Here is a 25046-nt window from a genome sequence, read left to right as displayed (position 1 = left end):
TGGGAGGCTGAGGCGTGACCTTTATCAAGGTGTATAAAATCATGAGGGCTTGGATAGTTTGAATAGCCAAAGTCTTTATCCCAGGATAGGGGAGTCCAAAACTAGAGGGTACAGGTTTAAGGTGAGAGGGGAAGGATTTAAAAGGGACCTAAGGGATAACTTCATGCAGAGGGCGGTGCGTGTATGGAATGAGCTGCCAGAGAAGATGTTGAATGCTTGTACAATTACAACATTTTAAATGGCATCTGGATGGGTGTATGGATAGGAAGGGTTTTGAGGAATATGGGCCAAGTGCTGGAAATTTAGGAGTAGACTCATTTAGGATAGTTGGTCGGCATGGACGAGTTGGCCTGCAGGGTCTGTTTCCATGCAATACAATTCTGTGACTCTATGATCCGGCCTAGATTTCCAGTTGATCTGGAATCCCAGCAGTGGCGGGATTGAGCAATGGCCACTGCAGGGACTACAGACAGGTCCAAGCTGGAAGATCCTAAATTTTTGATGGGACTGAGTGGGAAACTCTAGTGAGGGGGCTAAGGGTCCTGGTTGGAGAGGCTAGCATGAGGGTTAAAGTGCTGGTTTGAGCATGGGGGAAGTGATGGTGTCTCTGTCAGGTAAGTGGGGGCCTAATAGGAGGTATCGCCCCCTTTTTTTGCCTGAGGATAGCCCCATTCTGAAAGTTGCATCCATTTTCTGCTGTGGACTGAGGCACTTAAGTGGCCATTAATTGGACAGTTATGGGTCTCAATATATCCAAGAGTGGGGGGTACTTGTCGTCATGCCAGTGATAGTTTCCCTATGTCTGAACCTGGACACTCACCTGCTTCAGAGGTATATAGTAACATCTTTAAAACAGGTTGACGAGAAAATACCTACGTCTAAGAACTGAGGTGCCTGCTGTCTTCCTAGCCCACTGTAAAATTGGAGACAAGTTGAGGATAGGGAAAGGCAACCTGCTTTATTTTGTGAATCCCAGCCCCCAGCGTTCAAATACTGCTGTGGTAGTGACGGGCAAAAGATGTAGAAACCAGCACATTGATTTCTGAACATTGAAGCTGAAACACACGCTTCCATCTCCATTTGAAGAACTCCATATCATTGACAGTTTAGATTAGATTAGTGTGGAAACAGGCCCTTCAATCCAACAAGTCCACACCGACCCGCCGAAGAGCAACCCACCCAGACCCATTCCCCTACATTTACCCCTGCCCCTAACACTACGGGCAATTTAGCTAACCTGCACATTTTTGGATTGTGGGAGGAAACCGGAGCACCCGGAGGAAACCCGCGCAGACACTGGGAGAATGTGCAAACTCCACACAGTCAGTTGCCTGAGGCGGGAACTGAACCTGGGTCTCTGGCGCTGTGAGGCAGCAGTGCTAACCAGTACTTGTTTGCCTACAGCCTGCCATGTTCCTCATAATAATAGCACTTCTGTACTCCTGTGAGTCAGCAAATCCTTGAAAATAAATTACATAAACTAAATTGACTAAAGATATATTTTCCACATGATACTTTAAAATGATCCCTTAATGATGCAATGTTGAGTAATTACTGAGGAGGTAAATGCCAGTAATTACTGGTCAAAGTGGAGGACTGGGAAAGTGATAAATAAATAGGTTGTTTAACCATCAAGACGTTATAATTATAGCATGCATGTTCTGATTTTTTTTCTTAAGCTTTGTAAACATCTCTTGTTCATATAATGGAAAATATACGTCAGAGTTACTGAAACATAATTAGCTACCTCTGATCCATGTCAGTAGACTTTCAGAGAGCCTTCTTGACAGTGAGATAAAATGTACATTAGAGCACTGTGGGATTGCACATTGTGCAACATTAAGTTTTCACGGGAGTGTGGATGTTTACTCAATGATTTTTCAATTGTATTGACTTTCATGGATAAATGTTTAGCGGATACCATTTTGTTCAGTGAGATGGCACTACTGGGGAAATGAGCTGTATGAGTCAGCAGAAATATGCATTAGTAGCTCATCCTGGTGTCATATGCAGAGAAAGTGGTAATTTGATGTAATTTGGATTATGACTTTATCAGCAGATTTTGGGATGGTTATAAGGTCTGCGAAATGCTTCATTAAAAAATAGACAGGGTATCATTTTAGGTGTTCTTAGACATGTATCTATTAGTTCATTTGGCAACACAGCATCAGCAAAACGTTGGATATATTTTTAAAATGCTTGCAAGTATATGTGTGGTTAACTCCAACTACAAGAGAGCTCCAAACATCTCTCCACCTTTACACTGCCACAACCATTCCTCTTAATTTCAGTCTCAAAATCAAAATGCAAGATCTCTCCTTTTTGCTGCTACTTTGAGCGATGTTTTCTTTTGGTGTGATATTGATTTGTACGGTGTGTAGTTTGTAAACTGTTTGATGTACATCATCATATGAATATCAGGGATATCTTCATTTTACTTCTGTAATCCAAAATGAGTCAACATGAAAGATTTCTGATAATGTGTTCCTGCTGAAAGTTTCCGCACACAAGAATTGAAGTATTCATTTACACTGCCCTATCTCCTTTGTTGGGTTTGACTCCAGTCCAGACTAGCAGACAGCAAAGTGGGATTGAGGTTGAGATGAGATCAGCCATGATCATATTAAATTGTTGAGTGTCCCTTCATTGCTAGCTATATGTTCATGATTTTAGTTTGAACCCAGTTTAACCCTGTTTACAGTGAGCAGACAAGTAGAATCTGGATTAGTGGTGCTGGAAGAACACAACAGTTCAGACAGCATCCGAGAAGCAGTACTACTCCTCAGATGCTGCCTGAACTGCTGTGCTTTTCCAGCACCACTAATCCAGAATCTGGTTTCCAGCATCTGCAGTCATTGTTTCTACCTAGACAAGTAGAATCTACAATTGACTCAAATTAGCTCAAAATTGACAAGCTCACTTCAGTTCTACATATAGTTAATTGTAAAGAGCAGAATTATTTCCCATTGGTCAGTGAGCGTATCCTTCTAATGTTGGGACAGGTTTTGGGAGCAAAGGAAGTTTACCTTGCAAATGTTTAAGAATATTACTGATTTCACAAGCACTAATCACACAAAGATTATGGAAATTGAAACAATCTGCCTGAAGTTTTGTTCGTTTTATTTGAAGATATAATGCTATTATTAATACATACGGTGGTGTTTCCACAATTTTATGATCTCGGTTGAGCTTTTCTGGTTTTCTGGATATCACCAATGCTTATTCTTACTCCAATTTCTTCTTTCAACCCATTCTGCCATTCAACAAGGTCATGACTGATCAAACACAATCTCATCTTACTGTCACCATTACTGAACAACTAAAAACCCACAACGCTCTGGGGTAGAAAATTCTAAGGATTCATAACTTCTTGAGTGAAAACAATTCTTCTCATCTTAGTCCCAAATGACTGGCCCCATGTTGTAAGACTGACCCTATGTTTAGATTCCATAGCCAGGGGCGGTACTTTCTCAGCATTAGTTGTTGAGTAAGTGGAATTGGCTGGACACTGACATCTATGATACCATGTATCTCAGGAGGAGGCCAAGATGGATCATTGCCTTGGCACTTCCAGCTGCAGATGGTTGCAGATGCTTCAGTTTTGCAGCGGTATGCTGGATCTCACTGTCAGTGAGGATGGGGATATTGACGGAGCCTCCTCCTCCATTTAGTTGTTTAATTTTTGGGCAATAATCACAACCGAATGTGACAGCAGTGCAGAGCTTTGATCTGATCCAATGGCTGTGGGATCCCTTAGCTCAGTTTATTGTATGCTATTTTCACGAGTTATCCTGTATGTGTTTGTTTTCTGGTTTTACCAGTTTACTACCTCATTTCAATGTATATCTGATGCTGCTCCCAAAGAGCTTTCCTGTACTCCTCATGTGGGGTTACAGGGATAGGTTTGCGATCTGGGAGGGATGTTCTTCAGACGACCAAATGGCCTCTTTCTGCAATGTAGAAATTCTCGGATTCCTTCTCAGCAGGGTGTAGTATTGACATGCAGGCTTGGTAACATGGAATGGCAGAGAAGACCACCCTTGATAGCATCTCGTGTAGCACCTTCAGTGTCCATCCAAAGTAGTCGGGGGACAGCCTGTGCTATTTCTTCTTCTTATCCGCCTAATACCTTCACCTAGGACTTTCTTTAGAGTCATAGAGTTGTAAAGTGCGGAAACAGACCCTATGGTCAAACGTGAGCTTGCCAATCAGATGTCTTCTATAAATCTAGTCCTATTTGCCAGTATTTGGCCGATATTCCTCTAAACCTTTCCTACCTTTTAAACCTTACCTTTTTAAATGTTGTAATTGCACCAGCCTCCACCACTTCCTCTGGCAGCTCATTCTGTACACACACCCCGCTCTGCGTGAAAACATTCTCTCTTGGGTCCCTTCTACATTTCTCCCCTCTCCCCGTAAACCTATGCCCTCTAATTTTGGACTCCCCCCAACCCCAGGAAAACCCTCACCTATTTACCCCATCCATGTTTGTCATGATTTTATAAACCTCTGAGGTCACCCCTCAGCCTTCGCTCCAAGGAAGACATCCCCAGTCTATTCAGCCTCTCATTATAGCTCAAACCCTCCAACCCTGTCAACATCCTTGTAGATCTTTTCTGAACCCATTCAAGTCTCACAACATCCTTCCTACAGGAAGGAGACTAGAACTCTTATCGTGTTACGTGTCATTTTGTAATTCTTAGTCTCATCAATTTTTGCAAAAGTTTGTTATACATTGGATCACTTCTTGGGTCTCTCCAAAAACTGCCTACGTTTTGTTCCTGTATTCCCTTAAATAATCACCATCTTGTTATATCCTTTTCCCTAAGACTGACTTCCTGAATTGGCATATTGCGCTGTGGCTAATAGTGTCAATCAGATTATATCCAAGAATTGATTGTTAGTTGGTATTAGCTACATGGGATTTGCTTTGTTTCTTAATCACTTAATATTGACTTCAACCTGAACATGCAAATTGATTCAGTTTTCTTATGCAGAAAATTATTTGAAACAAAATCAGAAATTGGTGGAAACTCGGTAGATCTGGCAGCATCTGTGGAGAGGGAAATGGGTCTAATGTTTTGAGATGCGTGACCTATCTTTAGAACTTGACTCAAGATGTTAACTCTGTTTTCTCTCCATAGATGCTGCCAAAGGTGCTGAGTTTCTCCAGCAATTTCTGTTTTCATTTTTTTTAGAACAGTTCTTTGTTTTCCGTTATGCAAATAATTTTGAGCTGGTGGCGTTGAATATCTCATGATATAAAGGAAAATATTCGGCACCATCTGAGATTCTTGCTTATTACATCAGTTGAGAGGATAACCTTTATTAACTCTTATTATTGACCCTGGAAGAAAGAGTGTCTGACTTTAAATTTGGGCAGCAATCTGATATGAGCGATATTAGCTCAGCGGCCTATTGTAAATTATAGGAGACGTTGATGTCTGCAGATGCTAGAGATCAGAGTTGAGTGTGTGGTGCTGGAAAAGCACAGCAGGTCAGGCAGCATCCGAGGAGCAGGGAAATTGACGTTTCAGGCCGGAGCTGAGTTAAGTCTCACTTCCATTCACTGAATGAAAAGGCCATTTGGGCCTGATGTTAATTGACAACTCATTCAATAGCATCTGAAGTTGAAATTTACTTCCAGAGACTGCTGGGCCTTAGATATGAGGAGAGGTTGAATCAGTTGACATGATATTCAGTGAAATTCAGAAGGATGAGAGGAGCATCAAAACATTTTTACCTCATACACTTTCCAGAGGAGGGAGATTAGGATCAGGAATTCTGGCTGATTTTGCTTTTCTTCCGTGTGCTAAGGAACACTGAAGGAAACTATCATCCTGTCCGTCTGACTGACTGAGATTAGCTTAAAAGTACATCAGTATGAAGGCTGTTTATTTCTTCGTTAATCTATTTTATGTCCTGCAAGTAAACTTCGGTCCTGTCCATTCTGGGAGTTGTATTTTTAATGGTAAGCTGCCCTTTACAGAATTGTGCGATCCTGTTTCTAGTAATCTATTTATTGGATTATCTGTGGGCTAGTGCAACACTGAATCACTCAGGGATGTCAGACATTAAATACAGCTTAAATTTCTCAGCTTAAGCAAGTGATATTTACACCATAAACAATTGCCATATCTGTGTACCATAAGTACATATTGACTCTCTGGTTTCAACTGTGGCTCAGTTGGTAACACTCTTGCCTTTGAGTGGATGGGATTCAAGTCCCGCGCTGGGCCTTCATCCCAAAATTGAGGCCATGGCTTCCCAAAGCTATTTTCCCATTTATTTCTGTTGGAAGGCCATACTGCTGGCACGGTTGCTCAGTAGTTAGCACTGCTGCCTCACAGCGCCAGGGACCCAGGTTCGATTCCAGCCTCTGGTGACTGTCTGTCCATGTGGAGTTTGCACATTTTCCTCGTGTCTGCATAGGTTTCCTCTGGGTGCTCTGGTTTCCTCCCTCAATCCAAAGATGCGCAGCTTGGATGAATTGGCCATGCTAAATTGTCCATAGTATTCAGGGATGTGTAGGCTAGGTGCATTAGTCAGGGGTAATAATGAGTAGGGAAATGGAGCTGGGTGGGTTATTCTTTGGAGGGTCGGTGTGGACCTGTTGGGTTGAATGGCCTGTTTCCACACTGTAGGGAATCTAATTCTAATTCTAAAACCCAGAACTTCTTTAAAATTACATTCTCAAGATAGTTCAGCTTTTTAAACAATAGTTGTGAAGTCTGTCAGTGTCCCAATGCTGTGTCAGACTGACAAACCCTCTGTATAGTTCTACAGAGTTTTACATGGAATCATGCAGCAAAAAAAAATGTAATTATAGGGTGATGGGGTGAATTTGTTTTTGCAGAATTACATTTCATTTTGCTGCATGAATCCATATAAAACTGTAGAGCTATACAGAGTTTGTCAGTCTGATATAGCATTGGGACACCGAGAGACAGACTTCACACCTATTGTATAAAAAGCTGAGCTAACTTCAGAATGTAATTCTAAAAAGGTTCTGGGGTTTACATATCAAAGGACAGAAACCAGCATATCCCATTATAAAAGATGGGAGTTTTAATCTTAGACTGTTTATGTATCACATCTCCATGACACTGGACTCCTTTGGCTATACATTCTGTGAGCATGATCTTAACCTCCACAAACACCTGATGAAGGAGCAGCGCTCCGAAAGCTAGTGCTTCCAAATAAACCTGTTGGATGATAACCTGGTGTTGTGTGAATCTTAAAATAACTAAGAGTGGTTTCAGGAGGGAATTCCAGAGTTTACCATTCCAATGGTGGATCATTTAAAATTGGGTGCACTTAGGAGGTCCGCTTTGGAAAAGTTGTTAGTCTGTCGGAGACTGGAGCTAGGGAAGGGTGAGACCATGGAAGGATCTGACAAAAAGACTGATGATGTTAAAATTGTGTCATTTGGCTCAAAATCACTGCAGATCTGCACATACAGGGATGACGGATGAACATCATTTTGTCCGAGTTGTCACTTAGACCGAGGAGCAGAGTGTAAGGAATTATAAATAGTTGATAGAGACACAGACCGTTTAGAAAAAAAACACCACTGAGGTAATTTTCTACTTTTAACATTTTTAGACTTTTTTTCTTTAAAATCAACACTGTCCAGTATATGTGCAGTTATACAATTCTCAAATTTTGCAGAGAAATTACCAAGTAATGTTCATTATGCAAGTGTGGAGCTCATTCACATAAAATCATTTAGGCAAAGGACTGTTCTTAACTATTCATCATCTAGAACAACAACTAATCAATCACAATGAAATATAAATATTAAACCATTTTGAATCAGAAGTTCAGTTTGCTCTATAATCTGAAGGGAATAAAAGCATTTAAAATACATGCTTTTCTATAAGTGAGCCAGATTTCTAATGTTTCTAATTTCTAATATTATATTTCTAATGTTTATAGTTATACTGAATATACAGTTGGCTAGACAAGCTGTAGAAATATGTTGTAGAATATTTGGGTAAAGTTCAGTTTTCCATTTTAACATTTGTATTTAATATCTACATTTATCCTATTCAGCATGCTTTATTAGGGATTCAGCATTCAATGTAATTAAATTCAATGACTAAAACTGGAGAGAAATGGTTTTTCTGTTAGCTTCAGCCTGACCTTCTGTATAATTGATTACAGTATATCTCCGTGCCAAACATCCAAAATGTGCATGGTGTGCAACCACGTTTCCAAATCATTTTTAATTGTAAAAATGACATGGTGCAGTAAATCACTGATTTTTATGATTAGATTTAGTGTAGTGCTCAAGAAATGGTACAGTTGGCAGGAAGCCTGCAGTGCAGGCAAATAAGGTAATCGAGTGCACATATGCAATTTCTTTATTTCACCCCTGTACTTCACTTCGATGAGAAGCTTTTCCATAATTTCTGAATGATGCTTTGTCTGTCTGTCTCTGTCTGTCTCTGTCTGTTTGTCCCTTCTTGCAATTAGCTGGGAAGATGGATGTACCAACACCAGCATCCTTGACCAGGCCAACATCACCAGCATTGAGGCACTGTGACCCCCCACCCCCCTTGATTCCCCACAATGGGTTGGTCACACTGTCTCCATGACCGATACGAGAGTCCTCAAGCACGTACTCTACTCCCAACTCTGAAATAGCAGGCAAGCCCCAGGTGGACAGAGGAAATGCCTTATGGATAGCCTCAAGGCTTCACTGGCAAGATGCGGCATTCCCACAGATACTTGGGAATCACTGGCCCAAGACTGTCCAATGGGAGGAGTAGCATCTGGGAAGGTGTCAAGTATCTCGAGACTTGCTGTTAGGGCAAAATGGAAGCCAGGTGAAAACAGCGAAAGGAGCACACTGCCACACCAACGTCCCAACCACACCTTCCCTTGACCACCTTTTGCCCCAAATGTGGCAGAGTCTGTCGAAGCCGCGTTGGACTGTACAGCCACCCTGAGAATGGAAGAGAGTCTTCCTTGTCTGTGACGGATAGAGTCATAGAGATGTACAGCACGGAAACAGACCCTTTGATCCAACCTGTCCATGCTGACCAGATATCCCAACCCAATCTAGTCCCACCTGTCAGTACCCAGCCCATATCCCTCCAAACCCTTCCTATTCATATACCCATCCAAATGCCCCTTAAATGTTACAATTGTACCAGCCTCCACCACTTCCTCTGGCAGCTCATTCCATACATGTACCACCCTCTGTGTGGAAAATGTTGCCCTGTAGGTCTCTCTTTATATCTTTCCCCTCTCACCCTAAACCTATGCCCTCTAGTTCTGGACTCCCTGACCCCAGGGAAAAGACTGCATATTTACCCTCTCCATACCCTTCATAATTTTGTAAACCTCTATAAGGTCACCCCTCAGCCTCCGACGCTTCCAGGGAAAACAGCCCCAGTCTGTTCCCCAATGGTGATGATTTATTCCAATTGTGTTTCAGTTATGAAGTGGCTTTATGTGTAGAGACCAGGGCCTGAAACTGAACTCTAACAAAGAACCTTTTGGGGTTGTTGAAGTTCAAAATGCAAATTATCTGGGACAGAAGGATGACCTGGAGTCAATTTGCCTTGAACAAGCTGGTATTCTGTGTTAATTGAAACCGATCACGAGCAAGGGATCAAATCAACTTAAGTGAAACATGATGGTCATTTAAATGTTATCATGAGACTGCTTGCCTTCGTGTCAGTGATCATTCAACTGGGAATTCATGTAGGTTGGGCATCAGAGTCCTCAGGAAAGCTGTTAACTGAAAGAGGTCTGAAGAGATGAGTGCCTTTTTAGCACAGTTGTGCCAGGAGGAGAAGGAAAGTTGTCTTGAGGTTCAGAGAATTAGCTAGTAAATCCTATTCACTTCCACAGTCAGCTTGCCTTCCTTGGCCAGTTTCCTTCACCTTTGTTACTCTAGCTTCCTTCCTCAGTGCCCTGGACTGCCACCTGAAGTCTTGAGGCAAATTAGACAATCTTTGTCATCAAGGCAACATTTGACCAAGTGTGGCATCAATGACTGCAGCTCTAACAATACTCAGGAAACTTGACACCGTCCAGGATGAGACAGTCTACTTGATTGGCACGATGTCCATAAATATACACTCCCTTCATTAACACCTAGTAGCAGCAGTATATGCTATCTACTAGATGCACTGCAGAAACTCACCAACAACATTCATCATACTCCTATCCCTTGTGATCAGCTTGGTCTCTTGCTCCAGGTCTATGAGATGGTAACAATAACGGGATGAGCATTTGTAATTAGGTTCTCCGAACCTGACGTGCATGTTAGATTTCCTGATGACAAACATCAGGAAGCTCATTTGCCTGCATTGGCATCTCCTGCATGCTCCCGTTAAAAGGCCAGCTTACTAGAATGAAGTTCCATTCCCAATTAAGTTCTCCACAAGCAAGAGTGATATATTTTCAGGTTACTGTCTGCGCAGTGGGGGTGTGCAGCTGTTGAGGGACTATACTGACTGGAATTTGGAGTGAGTGATTGCTGCTTTACACTCTCTTGGATATGTTCTTCTGTGCCATGCTATGATTTCTTTAAGTTTTTTTTTCTTTTATTCATTTGAGGGGATATGTATTTTGCTGGCCAGGCCAGCACTCATTCTGTATCTATAGTTGCCCCTGGAGGTGAGCAGCCATCATGAACTGCTGCAGTCTATTTGTCATAGGTAGCCCCGTAATGCCACTGGGGAGGGAAAATCCAGAGACACTGAAGGGACGGTGGTATATTTCCAAGTCAAGATGGTGAATGGCCTGGAGGGGAACTTGCAGGTGGTGGGGTTCCCATGTATCTGCTGCCCTTTTCCCGCTACATGGAAACGATTACAGATTTAGGAAATGCTGTCTGACGAGCCTTGGTGAGTTTCTGTGGTGCATCTTGAGATAGTATAAACTGCTTCTGCTGAGCATTGGTGATGGAGGGTGTGAATGTATGTGTATGTGATGCCAATCAAGTGGGCTGCGTGGTATCAGGTTTCTTGAGTTGGATGCCACACTCGGTCAAATGCTGCCTGGATGACAACAATAGTTGAAAGGCGCAGGTTGTGCAGCATTCAAGGAGCAAGAGAGTTGACATTTTGGGCATAAGCCCTCCATTAGGAATGGTGAGGGGGAAGGGGGCTGAGAGATAAGAGGGGGCGGGGGTGGGGAAAGGTGATTGGTGGATGTAGCTGGGTGCTGATGGTGAGAGGTTAGTGGGGAGGGTGGAGTGGGTATGTGGGAAAGAAGATGGGACAGGTCAGGAAGGCAGTGCCGAGTTGGATGGCTAGATCTGGGATGAGGTAGGGGGAGGGGAGATGGGAGGCTAGGGAAGTCAACATTGACGCCGTGTGGTTGAAGGGTCCCAGGGCGGAAGATGAAGTGTTCTTCCTCCAGTTATTAGTTGGCTTGCATTTGCTGGTGGAGGAGGCCCAGGACTTGTATATCCTTGGTCGAGTGGGAAGGGGAGTTGAAGTGGTCAGCCACAGGGCGGTGGGATTGGTTGGTACCAGTGATATTCCCTGAAATGCTCTGCAAGTTGGTGTTCTGTCTCCCCGATGTAGAGGAGACCACATTGAGGGCAACAGACACAGTAAATGAGGTGGGTGGATGTGCAGGAAAATCTCTGCCGGATGTGAAAAGATCTTTTGGGACCTAGGACAGAGGTGAGGAGGGAGGTGCAGGCACAGGTTTTATACCTACATAGAACATAGAACATAGAACAGTACAGCACAGAACAGGCCCTTCAGCCACGATGATGTGCCGACCACTGATCCTCATGTATGCACCCTCAAATTTCTGTGACCATATGTATGTCGAGGAGTCTCTAAAATGTCCCCAATGACCCTGCCTCCACAACTGCTGCTGGCAACACATTCCATGCTCTCTCAACTCTGTGTAAAGAACCCGCCTCTGACATCCCCTCTATACTTTCCTCCAACCAGCTTAAAACTATGACCCCTCGTATTAGTCATTTCTGCCCTGGGAAATAGTCTCTGGCTATCGACTCTATCTATGCCTCTCATTATCTTGTATACCTCAATTAGGTCCCCTCTTCTCCTCCTTTTCTCCAATGAAAAAAGTCCGAGCTCAGTCAACCTCTCCTTATAAGATAAGCCCTCCAGTCCAGGCAGCATCCTGGTAAACCTCCTCTGAACCCTCTCCAAAGCATCCACATCTTTCTTATAATAGGGGGAGCAGAACTGGACGCAGTATTCCAAGTGCGGTCTAACCAAAGTTTTATAGAGCTGCAACAAGATCTCTCAACTCTTAAACTCAATCCCCCTGTTAATGAAAGCCAAAACACCATATGCTTTCTTAACAACCCTGTCCACTCGGGTGGCCACTTTAAGGGATCTATGTACCTGCACCCCAAGATCCCTCTGTTCCTCCACACTGCCAAGAATCCTATCCTTAATCCTGTACTCAGCTTTCAAATTTGACCTTCCAAAATGCATCACCTCACATTTATCCAGGTTGAACTCCATCTGCCACCTCTCAGCCCATCTCTGCATCCTGTCAATGTCCCGCTGTAGCCTACAACAGTCCTCTATACTGTCAACGACACCTCCAACCTTTGTGTCATCTGCAAACTTGCTGACCAATCCTTCAATCCTCTCATCCAAGTCATTAATAAAAATTACAAACAATAGAGACCCAAGGACAGAGCCCTGTGGAACACCACTCCCCACTGACTTCCAGACAGAATATTTTCCTTCTACTACCACTCGCTGTCTTCTGTTGGCCAGCTAATTCTGTATCCAGACAGCTATGTTCCCCTGAATCCCGTTCCCCTGAATCCCATTCCTCCTGACCTTCTGAATGAGCCTACCATGGGGAACCTTATCAAATGCCTTGCTGAAGTCCATATACACCACATCCACAGCTCGACCCTCATCAACTCTTGTGGAGGCAAGTGACAGTGCCAGGTGTGGAGGCTGGGTTGGTGGGGAGCTAACAAGTGAGTCAGAGGGAATGGTGTCTGCAGAATGCAGATAGGGGTGGGGAAGGCAATATATCTCATGTGGTGGGGTCTGACTGTAGGTGGTGGGAATGGCAGGGGATAAGAAGGTCCTCCTCCTCCACCCCACTAATCTCCTAGATGTTGTGGTTCTATTCGCCGAGCTGGGAATTTGTCTTGCAAACGTTTCGTCCCCTGTCTAGGTGACATCCTCAGTGCTTGGGAGCCTCCTGTGAAGCACTTCTGTGCTGTTTTCTCCGGCGTTTATAGTGGCTTGTCTCTGCCGCTTCCGGTTGTCAGTTTGAGCTGTCCCCTGTAGTGGCTGGTATATTGGGTCCCGATCGATGTGTTCTCTAGAAACTAATCTTCTCCACTTCCCGTCCCTCCACCTTTGAAACCCACCCCCTCCAACAGCAACAAGGATAGAACCCCCTGGTCCTCTCCTTCCATCCTACTAATTTCCGGATACAGCGCAATATCCTACTATCCATCTTCCTTCCCATTTACTTGCTCCACCTTCCCCACTGACCTAATCACAATCACTCCCCACCTGCATTCACCTATCGCCTTCCCACTGACCTTCCCCTGCCCCACCTCCCCATTTATCTCTCAGCCCCCTTCCCCTGTCTACATTCCTGATGATGGGCTTGAGTCCAAAATGTCGACTCTCCTGCTCCTCGGTTGCTGCCTGACCTGTATTTTTTCAGCGGCACGCTTCAACTCTGACTCTCCATTATCTACAGTCATCATCTAGATGACAACAAGAGTCAGTCTCACTTTGCCTGTGGAAATCATGTGGTAGTCCAAGTTGCATGGAGCACTGGTGAAGGGAAACTGGAGTGGATTTATCACAGATCAGGGAGACTAGCCAAACCTTAGCTGCGGAGCCAAGGGTTCTGCCTGAGCTGCCTGCAGCTGATGAGCTACAACCTGGTGGAAACTGGTTAGCAGCAATAAAACAGTTCTGTTTGATGGGAGAAAATGCAAGTTTGTACACAAAACTGGTCCACAGTAATAAATCTTTACTGATCATATTTCTCTGACATTTCCTGGGTCCCGGTTCTCCATATACCCTCAATACTTTGAAGATGAATATAATCTTATTATTTCTAAGACCATAGATGTCAAACCAAGGAAGATAGAGGGCAGACCCAACTCGAGGGTCATTAAAACCCTGATTCCAGGAGAAGCCTGACCTTCTGGCTGGGAAGGGAGATGGCAATGCAAACCAGGATTATTTCCCTCCCCATGATTCCCATCTCAAACTAGAAACCGTGGCATAAGAAGTAAGGGGATATCTTTGCTGTCCAGAATCATCCTGGTGTTGACTGTGGGCAAGGAAGCCTGTTAATGCTTGATGTGGTCCAGCAACATTAGGTTGTCACCAGTCTGTGACTGTTAGACATGAGGAAGTGGAGGAATGACCACAAAGAGAGAAGGAATCTTTTACTGTGAATATGAGCATCGAAGACGAGGGAGTTATTGGGCAGATTGACAGAAACAGAAAAAAAGGTAGGTGGCAGTTTGAAAATATGATAGCAAAAGACTAGAGGGTGAAATTAGACTAGGGAATTGTATAGGGGGATTGGGATTGGAAAGTGATTGGATCATTGAGGTAGTGAAGAATGAGGAGGTGATTGTGTTTGGTTTTGTCCTTTTGTCAAGCCCATTTGTTATGGAAATAGGATCCTTGTGAGCTACAGCAACTGTCTTTAAAACCTCCTCATTCCCCACTACCCTGCTAATCTTAAAATGGTTACTTAACTGTTCAGGCATGGGATGCTGCACATGTTGGATGTCGGCTGCATTGCCTGCTCACCAGATGATGAGTGTACCTGCCTGACAGAGTTTCAGTGCAATCAGAGAACATATCCTCTTACACAACACAACGGTCCATTTCAGAAAAAGGGCACAAGGTGAAATCACTTACTTGCTTTAGTAGCTCTCAAGGCCTGTGATTTTACTTTGATCCTAGATTTGATGAGAAGGACGCACAGTGACACCATCACTCATTTTAGTTTAGGTTTTAAGTCAACATTGAAAGTCAATTTTTGTGAATGAATGAATTCCCTTGGTCTAAAGTGCCATGTACTTGCATCATCTGTATGCTTTTCCAATGACCAAAACTGCATTCTGTTCCCTTGCCTGACTTGTTCAAAACATCAATGCAAGTAAAAATACATGGCTTGAAATTATAAATAAAAAAGCATGATCATCTTGATGGGAATGTACTATAGTCCCCTCAATAATCAGGGAAATTGAGGAGCAAATACTTAGAGAGAGCTCAAGGATATGTAAAAATAACAGGGTTGCAAATAGTAAGAGATTTTAACTTTCCAAGCATTGACTGGGAATCCCATAGTTTTAAAGGTTTGGATGGTGAGAAATTTGTTTAATTTGTTCAAGAAAATTTTCTTTATTAAAACTTAATGAAGAGAATGAGCACAACTTGACCTCTTGGGAAATAAGGAAGGGCAAGTGGCTGAAGTTAAATAGGGGAACACTCTGGGGCTAGTGCTTGTAATTCTATATGTTTTAAAACAGTTATGGAAAAGAATAAGCCTTCCATAAAAGGTAAAATTCTCCATTGGAGTAAGGCACATTTTAATTGTATGAGACAGGAGCTTTCAAAGATTGGTTGGAGTAGACTTATCGCAGGCAAAGGGATAACTGACAAGTGGGAGGCTTTCAAAAGCGTGATAATGAGAGCTCAGAGACATTGTGTTCCTGTTAGAGTGAAAGGTAAGGCTGGTAAGATTAATGAACAATAGATGAATAAAGATATTGAGATTCTAGTCATAGAATGGTAGAGATACCAGTGCAGAAACAGACCCTTTGGTCCAACTTGTCCATGCCAACCAGATATCCTAAATAAGTCTAGTTGTATTTTCCAGCATTTGGCCCATACTTCTATAAACACTTCTTATTCATATAGCCATCCAGATGCCTTTTAAATGTTGTAATTGTACCCACCTTCACCATTTCCTCTGGGAGCTCACTCCATACACACACCAATCTCTGCGTGAAAAAGTTGCCCCTTAGTTCCCTTTTAAACCTTCCCCCATCTCACCACAAACCTATACCATCTAGTTTTAGGCCTCCCTCACCCTAGGGAAAATACCTTCTTTATTTACCCTCTCCATGCCCCTCATGATTGTATAAACCTCTATAAGGTCACCCCTCAGCCTCTGATGCTTCATGGAAAATAGCCCCAGTCTTTTCAGTCTCTCCCTATCGCTCAAATCCTCTAGCCTTGGCAACATCCTTGTAAATCTTTTCTGAATCTTTTCCAAGTTTTACAACATCCTTCCTAGAGGAGAGGGTGCAGAATTCTATGCAGTATTTCAATAATGGCCCAACCAATGTCCTGAACAGCTGCAAAATAACCTCCTAACTCCTATACTCAAATCTTTGCGCAAACTTTGAATCCTATACTCAAAGCTCTGACCAATAAAGGAAAGTAAAGCAAGCGCCTTCTTCACTATCCTATCTACCTGTGACTCCACTTTCAAGGAGCTATGAACCTGCACTCCAAGGTCTCTCTCTTCAGCAACAATCCCCACGACTTTACCATTAAGTCTTAGTTCTGCCCTGATTTGCCTTTTCAAAATGCAGCACCTCACATTTATCTAAATTAAACTCCATCTGCCTCTCGTTGGCCCATCTGATGAAGATCTCATTGTACTCTGCTGTTACCTTCTTAGTTGTCCACTACACCTCCAATTTTGATGTCATCTGCAAACTTACTAACTATACCATCTATGTTCACATCCAAATCATTTACATAAAGGATGAAAAGCAGTGCACCCAGCATCGATCCTTGTGGCACTCCACTGGTTACAGGCCTCCAGTCTGAAAAACAAACCTCCACCATTACTCTCTGTCTCTTATCTTCAAGCCAGTTCAGTATCCAACTGACTAGTTCATTCTATGCAATGTAACCTTGCTAACCAGTCTGCCATGAGGAACCTTATCGACCGCCTTACTGAAGTCCATATCGATCACGTCTAGTGCTCTGTCCTCATCAATCCTCTATTACTTTTTCAAAAAACTCAATCAGGTTCGTGAGACATGACCCCTCCCATGCACAAAGTCATGTTGACTATCCTAATCAGTCCTTGCCTTTCCAAATACATGTAAATCCTGTCCCTCAGGATTCCTTCCAACAACTTGCCCACCACCGATGTCAGGCTCACTGGTCTATAGTTCACTGGCTTTTCCTTACCACCTTTCTGAATTGAATTGAATTGAATTTATTGTCATGTGTACTGAGGGATAGTGAAAAGCTTTGTCTTGCAAGAGTACAGGTAGATCACAGAGTTAAACAGTATAGATAAGTAAATAATAGGTAAACAGCGGCAAAAACAGAAACACAGGTACAGGTGAATGCTAAGAGTTTGTGAATCCATTCCATATTCTAACAACAGTCGGGTATAAACTGTTTTGAAACTGGTGCGTATGTTCAGGCTTCTGTACCTTCTCCCCGATGGTAGAGGTTGTAGAAAAGCATTGCCAGGGTGGGATGGATCTTTTGAGAATGCTGGTGGCCTTTGCTTCCCAGCTGGCCTGATAGATTCTGTAAATGGGAGATTGGCCTTTGTGATTGCCCGGGCTGAGTTCACCACTCTCTGTAACTATCTCTGATCTTGAATGGTACATTTGCCATACCAGGTAGTGATATATGCAGACAGAATCTCTCGATGGTACACCTATAAAAGTTGGCAAGGGGATTCGCCGTCATGCCAAATATCCTCAGCTGCCTGAGGAAGAAGAGATGTTGTTGTGCCTTTTGTAACCAGTGCGTCCACATGAAGAGTCTAAGAAAGCTTGTTGCTGATGTCGACTCCTAGGAGCTTGACACTCGTCACTTGTTCCGCCTCTGTGCTGTTAATGTGTAGGGGGACATGAGTAACATCCCACTGAAAGTCAATTGAGTTCCTTGGTTTTGCAGCATTGAGAGTTAGATTGTTCTCAGTGCATCATTTTTCGGTCCTCCACCTCCCATCTGTTTCGGTGCCATCTGAGATTTGACCGACTGTGGTGGTGTCATCAACGAACTTGTAAATGATATTAATCTGGAATTTGGTGACGCAGCTGCTCTCTTCAACACCTCCTGAAGTGACAGGCTGACAGCCAAGTGCCAACTGTAACAAGTTCTCATTGAGAATGTGTTAAATGATTGCCCCCTCATTTCATTTAGGTTCATTTCATTGTGGTTACCACTATTCTTAAACAGTGGCACTACATTAGCCAACCTCCAGTCTTCTGATACCTCACCTGTGACTATCGATGATACAAATATCCCAGCAAGGGGCCCAGCAATCACCTCTCTAGCTTCCCACAGAGTTCTACAGTACACCTGAACCAGTCCTGGGGATTTATCCACCTTTTTGTGTTTTAAGACGCCCAGCACCACCACCTCTGTAACATGGACACTTTTCAAATGTTACTGTTTATCTCCCTACAGTCTATATCTTCCATATCCTCCTCCACAGTAAACACTGATGCAAAATACTCATTTAGTATCTCCCCCATCTCCTGTGATTCCACACATAGATGGCCTTGCTGATCTTTAAGGGACCCTATTCTCTCCCTAGTTACCATTCTGTCCTTAATATATTTTTGAAATTCCTTTGAATTCTTCTTAACCCTATTTGCCAACGCTATCTCATGTCCCCTTTTTGCCCTCCTGATTTTCTTCTTAAGTGTACTCCTACTGCCTTTCTATTCTTCTAGGGAATCATATAATTTCTGCTGTATATACCTGACAAATGCTTGCTTTTTATTCTTGACCAAAACCTCAATTTCTGTAGTCATCCAGTGGTTCCCTATGTCTACCAGCCTTGCCTTTCACCCTAATATGAACATAATGTCTCTGGACTCTCGTTATCTCATTTTTTTGAAAGCTTCCCATTTTCCAGCTGTCCTTTTACCTGTGACTATCCAGCCCCAATCAACTTTTGAAAGTTCTTGCCTAATTCCGTCAAAATTTGTTGTCTTCCAATTTAGAACTTCAACATTTAGACCCTGTCTATCCTTACCCATTGCTATTTTAATACTGATAGAATTATGGTCACTGGCCCCAAAGTGCTCCCTCACTGGTACCTCAGTCACTTGCCTTGCCTTATCCCCCAAGAGAAGGTCAAGTTTTGCACTTTCTCTAGTAGGTACATCCACATACTGAATCAGAAAAAAGTATTTTAAAAATAATATATTAAGTATAAACAACTGAGACAAAATTAAACCCTGGAGTATCAAAGTGTAGAGGCATTCTTAAGAGGGAAGTCAGGAAGGCAAAGAGGGAATATGAGAGAGTCTTGACAGATAAGGTTAAGGACAATCCAAAGAGTTTCTGCAAATATATTAACGGCAAAAGAGTAACCAGAGATAGATCACTTTTACAATCATTGAGGCCATCTCTGTGTTTAACCTCAGGAGATGGGAGAGATATTAAATGAATATTCTGGGTCAGTTTACTGTGGAGAAAGAAATGGAGGCTAGGGAACTCATGGAAATATGTATTGATGTTTTGAAAACAGTTCACATTACAGAAGAGGAGGTGCTGAGAAAATATCTGGGACCTGATCAAGTGTATTTCAGAACGTTATGGGAAGTTAAGGAGGAAATTGCGGAGCCCTTAGCATCTGTAACCACAAGTGAGGTGCCAGAGGACTAGAAGGTGGCTAATATTGTGCCTCGATTTCAGAAAGGTTTCAAGTCTGGAACTATAGGATTTACACGCATTTGGAGACACAGGGACTGAGGAGTAATAGTCAGCATGGCTTTGTGCATCTATAAAATTACAAAAGCATATTTGTCGGGGACAGAATAGCATGGTGTGTTAGCAGAACGTTGTCCTTTCACACTCCTAAATCTGGTTGTAATTGTACCTCTGTTACAATGAAAGTCTGCTCTGTCTGAAATCTCCTAAGTGAAATCAGGGAGCAATCTTTTAACATGTTCTCGATGAGAACTTGTTACTGTTGACACTTGGATGTCAGCTTGTCACTTCGGGAGGTACTGAAGAGAGCAGCTGTGATAGTACAGCAACAGATGGTTTTTTGAAATTAGGTTTAAGTAGCAATGCAATAAAGGGCAAGTAGAGACCGAGTGTAGGGCAGACCATCAGTGCTGCATTCTCTCTGACCGTGTTTGAGTGAAAATGGTAAATCGTGCCGTTTTTCAAAGTGTTGTTACTCGTCAGTTTGTCATGCATGAATGCAAGTGTAGCCTATTAGCATATGTTAATTTTAAATTTGAATTTCATCAAAAAATGACTTCAGTTTCACAAATATTGCTTCGAATAATATTTTTGAATCTATCCAATTTGATATAACCAGGTGAGGATGAATCATGACAACCTTTTTTTTAAACTTTCTCTTGTTTAGTCATAATTTTTCTCCCCTGTGCATAGCTATTACACTTCAGTTTAATTGACCAGAGCAGAAATGAAGGAGAGTCCATTCCAAGGTTTTCTTGAGTGGGAGTGAAATTATATTATCTACTCTCCTGAAAAAGTAATAAAACACAGCATTGAACTTACGCAGATATGCAGGTAATGAGTTTACAAAGAAGGGGGGGGCGGGTGGTGGTGTTTGGTATGTGTGGGAAGGTGAGGTAGTTACAGTTAAAATTGTTTTAGCATCTTTAAGGTGTGAGATCAAAAGAGCTGAGTCTGACTCTTTAGCTGTTGCTATCCTTGGCAAATCATTCCTGGTGAATCATTGTTATTGTTCCAATTTGCTTTTTAGTGGCATTGTTTGATCTTGAGGGGGATTAAAACAGAGAGAGAGAGAGAGAGAGAAAGAGACAGAGAAGACCTTCCAGTATCCTTGCTGTTATGAGCACACATTATCTTTTCTGTCTCTGCTCTGTTGCACAGAGCAAGCTGCTGAAATATAGTTCATTTGTATATCTGCAGTGCGGCTCCATTATCCTTTTCAAACTGAACACTCCACAGGTAACCTATAATCTCTAGTATATGAAGTAATCATGCAAGTGTGAGTAACAGAAGATATGCAAATTTCTTGTTGCCTCACTGAGTTTCTGTTCCTTTTGATTAAAAATGTTAATTCTGAGCAGCTGATTTTATATGTTCCATGTGGTTACCTGGGCTTTTCAGGTGATTATAGCAGCTATTTTAAGTCAGCAATGTCCTTTTATTTAAAACCATTAAAAGTTGAATGCTGAATGTTAGATATTAACAGTCCTTTTCCTTATGAATGCAACAATATAAAGATGCCGTAATACAATTGCTTATATATAAAGTGATTTGTCAAATTTTAAAATATTCCAATGCTATCCCAATGATAATATTGGCCATTCTCTTGTGTTAACCACTGATTTTGTTCTGCTATTATTCTGTAGGATTTGTGTCCGGTGTGTAAACATGGTATACAATATCCTGGGCACTCTGGGCATGCAGTTTATTCTGGCATTAGCATGCAGTGGGAAAATCAGCAGCTCTTTTCATACCCGGTCTGACTTGCTTTATTGTTGAAGTCAAGTGAGTTGCTGGTTCATTATTGCTTGTGGTACACTACCGTTTGAAGACTGGTTTATTCCCCGGTGAATCAACTGATGGCAACACAAAAACTTCTTCAATATTGCACTATTTTGTAATCTTTTCCAATGAAAATTTGTTTTGTCATTCTCCTCTTTCTTGACCAGCTCCCTGATATTGAAAATAAGTTCTGCTGCTGCTTTATTATTTTACATCACCTCCCATCCAGGCTGTTTAACTCTGGGGGCGGCACAGTGGCTCGCACCGCTGCCTCACAGCACCAGCGGGTTTGAGTCCCACCTTGGGTGACTGTCTGTGTGGAGTTTGCATATTATCCTCGTGTCTGCATGGGTTTCCTCTGGGTGCTCCAGTTTCCTCCCACAATCCAAAGATGTGCAGGTTAGGTGAATTGGCCATGGGATGTGTAGGTTAGGTGAATTGGCCATGCTAAATTGCCTGTAGTGTTAGGTGTGTTAGTCAGGGGGAATGGGCCTGGTGGGTTACTCTTCAGAGGGTCGCTCTGTAGGGCCTGTTTCCATACTGTGGGGAATGGAATGGTCATAAGCATATGTGATTTGTTTTTTTTTTGTTTGGTTTCCACAATCTCCATAACCAAGTTGCTAATACCTCCAGGAGCTGAGGTTCAGGTCTGCTCACAGCCCTTTGTCACCAATAACAGTCTCTGTGAGTAGCCAAACAATCTGTTGACTGCACCTACTGTCCTTTCCCGATCGCAGCTCAGGCCGACATTATGAATGCATGCAAAACAGCACTTTCACTGTGTTTCAATATATGTGACAGCAATCAACCAATAGGACAGCACTGCTGCCTTATAGCACTGGAGTCCCAGATTCAATTACACCTTTGGGTGTTTGAAGTTTGTACATTCTCCCCATGCCTCCGGGTGCTCTGGTTTCCTTCCACAGTCCAAAGATATGCAGGTTAGGTGAATTGGCCATGTTAAATTGCCTGTAGCATCCAGAGATGCGCAGGCTTGGTAGATTAACCATGGGAAATGCAGGGTTACAGGGATCAGATCGGGGGTGGGTCTGGGTGGGATGCTGTTCAGAGGGTCAGTGTGGACTTGTTGGGCTGAATGACCTGCTTCTGCACTGTAGGGATTCTATGATTCTAATCAATCAACTGTCTCGACCAAGCATCCAGCATAATTTGCAGCAGTCCAGAGACATGGTGAGCAGAATAAATCCCTGGAGGTGATGCTGAATATGGCACTACCTTTTATAAACTCCCCAATAGACCGTTTAAATAGTTCCTGAGGTGGCTGAATGTCAGAATATTTGCAAAATTGCTTATTGTTTCCATCTGCCTTTTGCCTTACAGGGGAGCCAGAATTTAAATATGTTGGCAACATGCACGGGAACGAGGCAGTGGGGAGAGAGCTCCTTGTCTTCTTGGCACAGTATCTGTGCAATGAATATCAAAAAGGAAATGAAACAATTGTCAGTTTGATCCACAGCACGCGGATACACATCATGCCTTCCATGAATCCTGATGGCTTTGAGAAAGCAGCTTCACAGGTAAGCAGAGACACTGGACTGAATCCTAACTTCAAAATAAAACCAGTTGAGTTCCGGCTGTGTCAGATTAAAATAGAAAAGAACAGAAGAAAGAATCTGCCTTACTTCTAAAGGGACAAGGGATAGATGACCAATCCTTATGTAGGAGGAGGCTTGGTAATTTAAATATTATAATAGTGCTGCCCTCTTTCAGATTGTCAGTGATTCAGTTCTTAAACTGGGACAGTTGAGTTTTCCAGGTCTCTGGAAGCATGACCAATGTGAGAAGGGCTCAATCCATGAAAGTTAGTGGCTTTCCAGCACTCCCTGTGGGCCAGGAGGGACAGAGCACTTCCTCCAAGTGCAGAGAGATATTCATCAAACTCTGCACTATGGCCTAGCTGTTTCAATTGCCATGGGAGTGGGTCTGTCCCTCTGTCTGCTTTACCCGCAATCAGGCAGTGCTTCGCTCGTGATCACCATCTGCTTCACCACTTCAGCGAGGACTATCCATTAGCCCTGTCCTACTGTGGCCAGTATCGACTAGTCAGCAACACCACCACTCTTCCAACCCCACACAGAGTTAGCTTCCAGGCTTAAATCCAAGTGTTGCAACAGAACAACCTTCACACCCAACTCACTGATATGTCACTTCTGTGGAATGATGGCTTGGAAAAACTGTGCTCAGAAACATTCAGTTTTCACTCGCGATGAGTGATATTTGACAAAAAAAAACAGATTTTATTTTCCTCTGTGCATCTGAAGGTAATTGTATTGTACTGGAATGCAGTTTAGCAAATTGGACAAAATTCCATTTGCCCTTGCCAAAACCAATCATTTTCTGATCTGGTGGCTATACCTACACTTTTTCAGTTTGGATCCAGGCAGGTATTCTTTCCCAGCCAGACCAGAGTTGGCAACAGCAGTTGTACTGCAGCAACTCAGTATGAACTGGAGATAAGTGTGGGCCCTGCTACCTCTGTACAATACGTGGTTCCATACTTGCTGCTGGGAAACCTGACTATCAGATTCTGACTACGGCAAAAGCTGTAAATAGAACATAGAACAGGACAGTACCGTACAGGTCCTTCAGGCCACGCAGTTGTGCTGAGCATTTATCTTCATCCAAGATCAACCTAACCTACAGACCCCTCAATTTACTGCCCTCCATGTGCTTGTCCAGCAGTCGCTTAAATGTCCCTAATGTTTCTGACTCTACTATCATCGCTGGCAGTGCATTCCACGCACCCTCCACTCTCTGCGTAAATAACTTGCCTCTGACATCTCCCCTTTACCTTCCTCCAATCACCTTAAAATTATGACTCCTCATGACAGCCATTTTGGGGAAACATCACTGGCTATCTACTCTCTATCTATGTCTCTCATTACTGTCTACACCTCTGTCAAGTCACCTCTCTTCCTTCTTCTCTCCAGTGTGAAAAGCCTGAGCTCACTCAACCTCTCTTCATAAGGCAAGCCCTCCAATCCAGACAGCACCCTGGTAAATCGCCTCTGCACCCTCTGTAAAACATCTACATCCTTTCTGTAATGAGGTGACCAGAACTGGATACAATATTCTAACTATTGTGTAAGCAGGGTTGTATAGACCTGCAGCAAAACCTTGCGGTTCTTAAACTCAGTCCTTCTCACATCCTTACACAATCTTTAAAGTTTTTTTAAAAAAAAAGTTAATGCTGGTCATTTTCTACATTTTTTTCTCTCTCTCTCTCTCTCTCTCTCTCTCTCTCTCTCTCTCTCTCTCTCTCTCTCTCTCTCTCTCTCTCTCTCTCTCTCTCTCTCTGAGTTCCATTTAGATTAGATCACCTACAGCGTGGAAACAGGCCCTTCAGCCCAACAAGTCCACACCGACCCGCCGAAGCGCACCCACCCAGACCCATTCCCCTACATTTACTTTGCAACTAACACTATGGGCAATTTACCATAGCCAATTCACCTAACCTGCACATTTTTGGACTGTGGGAGGAAACCGGAGCACCCGGAGGAAACCCACGCAGACACGGGGAGAATGTGCAAACTCCACACAGTCAGTCGCCTGAGGCGGGAATTGAACCCGGGTCTC

At 43.0% G+C, this 25046-nt stretch overlaps 1 protein-coding gene across 1 annotated transcript in view; it reads left to right on the top strand.

Annotated features, from left to right (window-relative positions):
* The window catches only part of cpe (carboxypeptidase E), a 108303-nt gene that overhangs the window by 41550 nt on the left and 41707 nt on the right, over positions 1 to 25046 (top strand). The window contains exon 2 of the mRNA XM_072576019.1: positions 22791 to 22987. Coding sequence (XP_072432120.1) covers positions 22791 to 22987 — 197 coding nt within the window. The remainder of the gene's footprint in view (positions 1 to 22790; positions 22988 to 25046) is intronic.

This window comes from Chiloscyllium punctatum, chromosome 1 (assembly GCF_047496795.1).
Source record: "Chiloscyllium punctatum isolate Juve2018m chromosome 1, sChiPun1.3, whole genome shotgun sequence".
Classification (NCBI taxonomy): Eukaryota; Metazoa; Chordata; class Chondrichthyes; order Orectolobiformes; family Hemiscylliidae; genus Chiloscyllium; species Chiloscyllium punctatum.
Note: the sequence above shows the minus strand (reverse complement) of the source record. Positions and strands in the feature narration are given on the sequence as shown.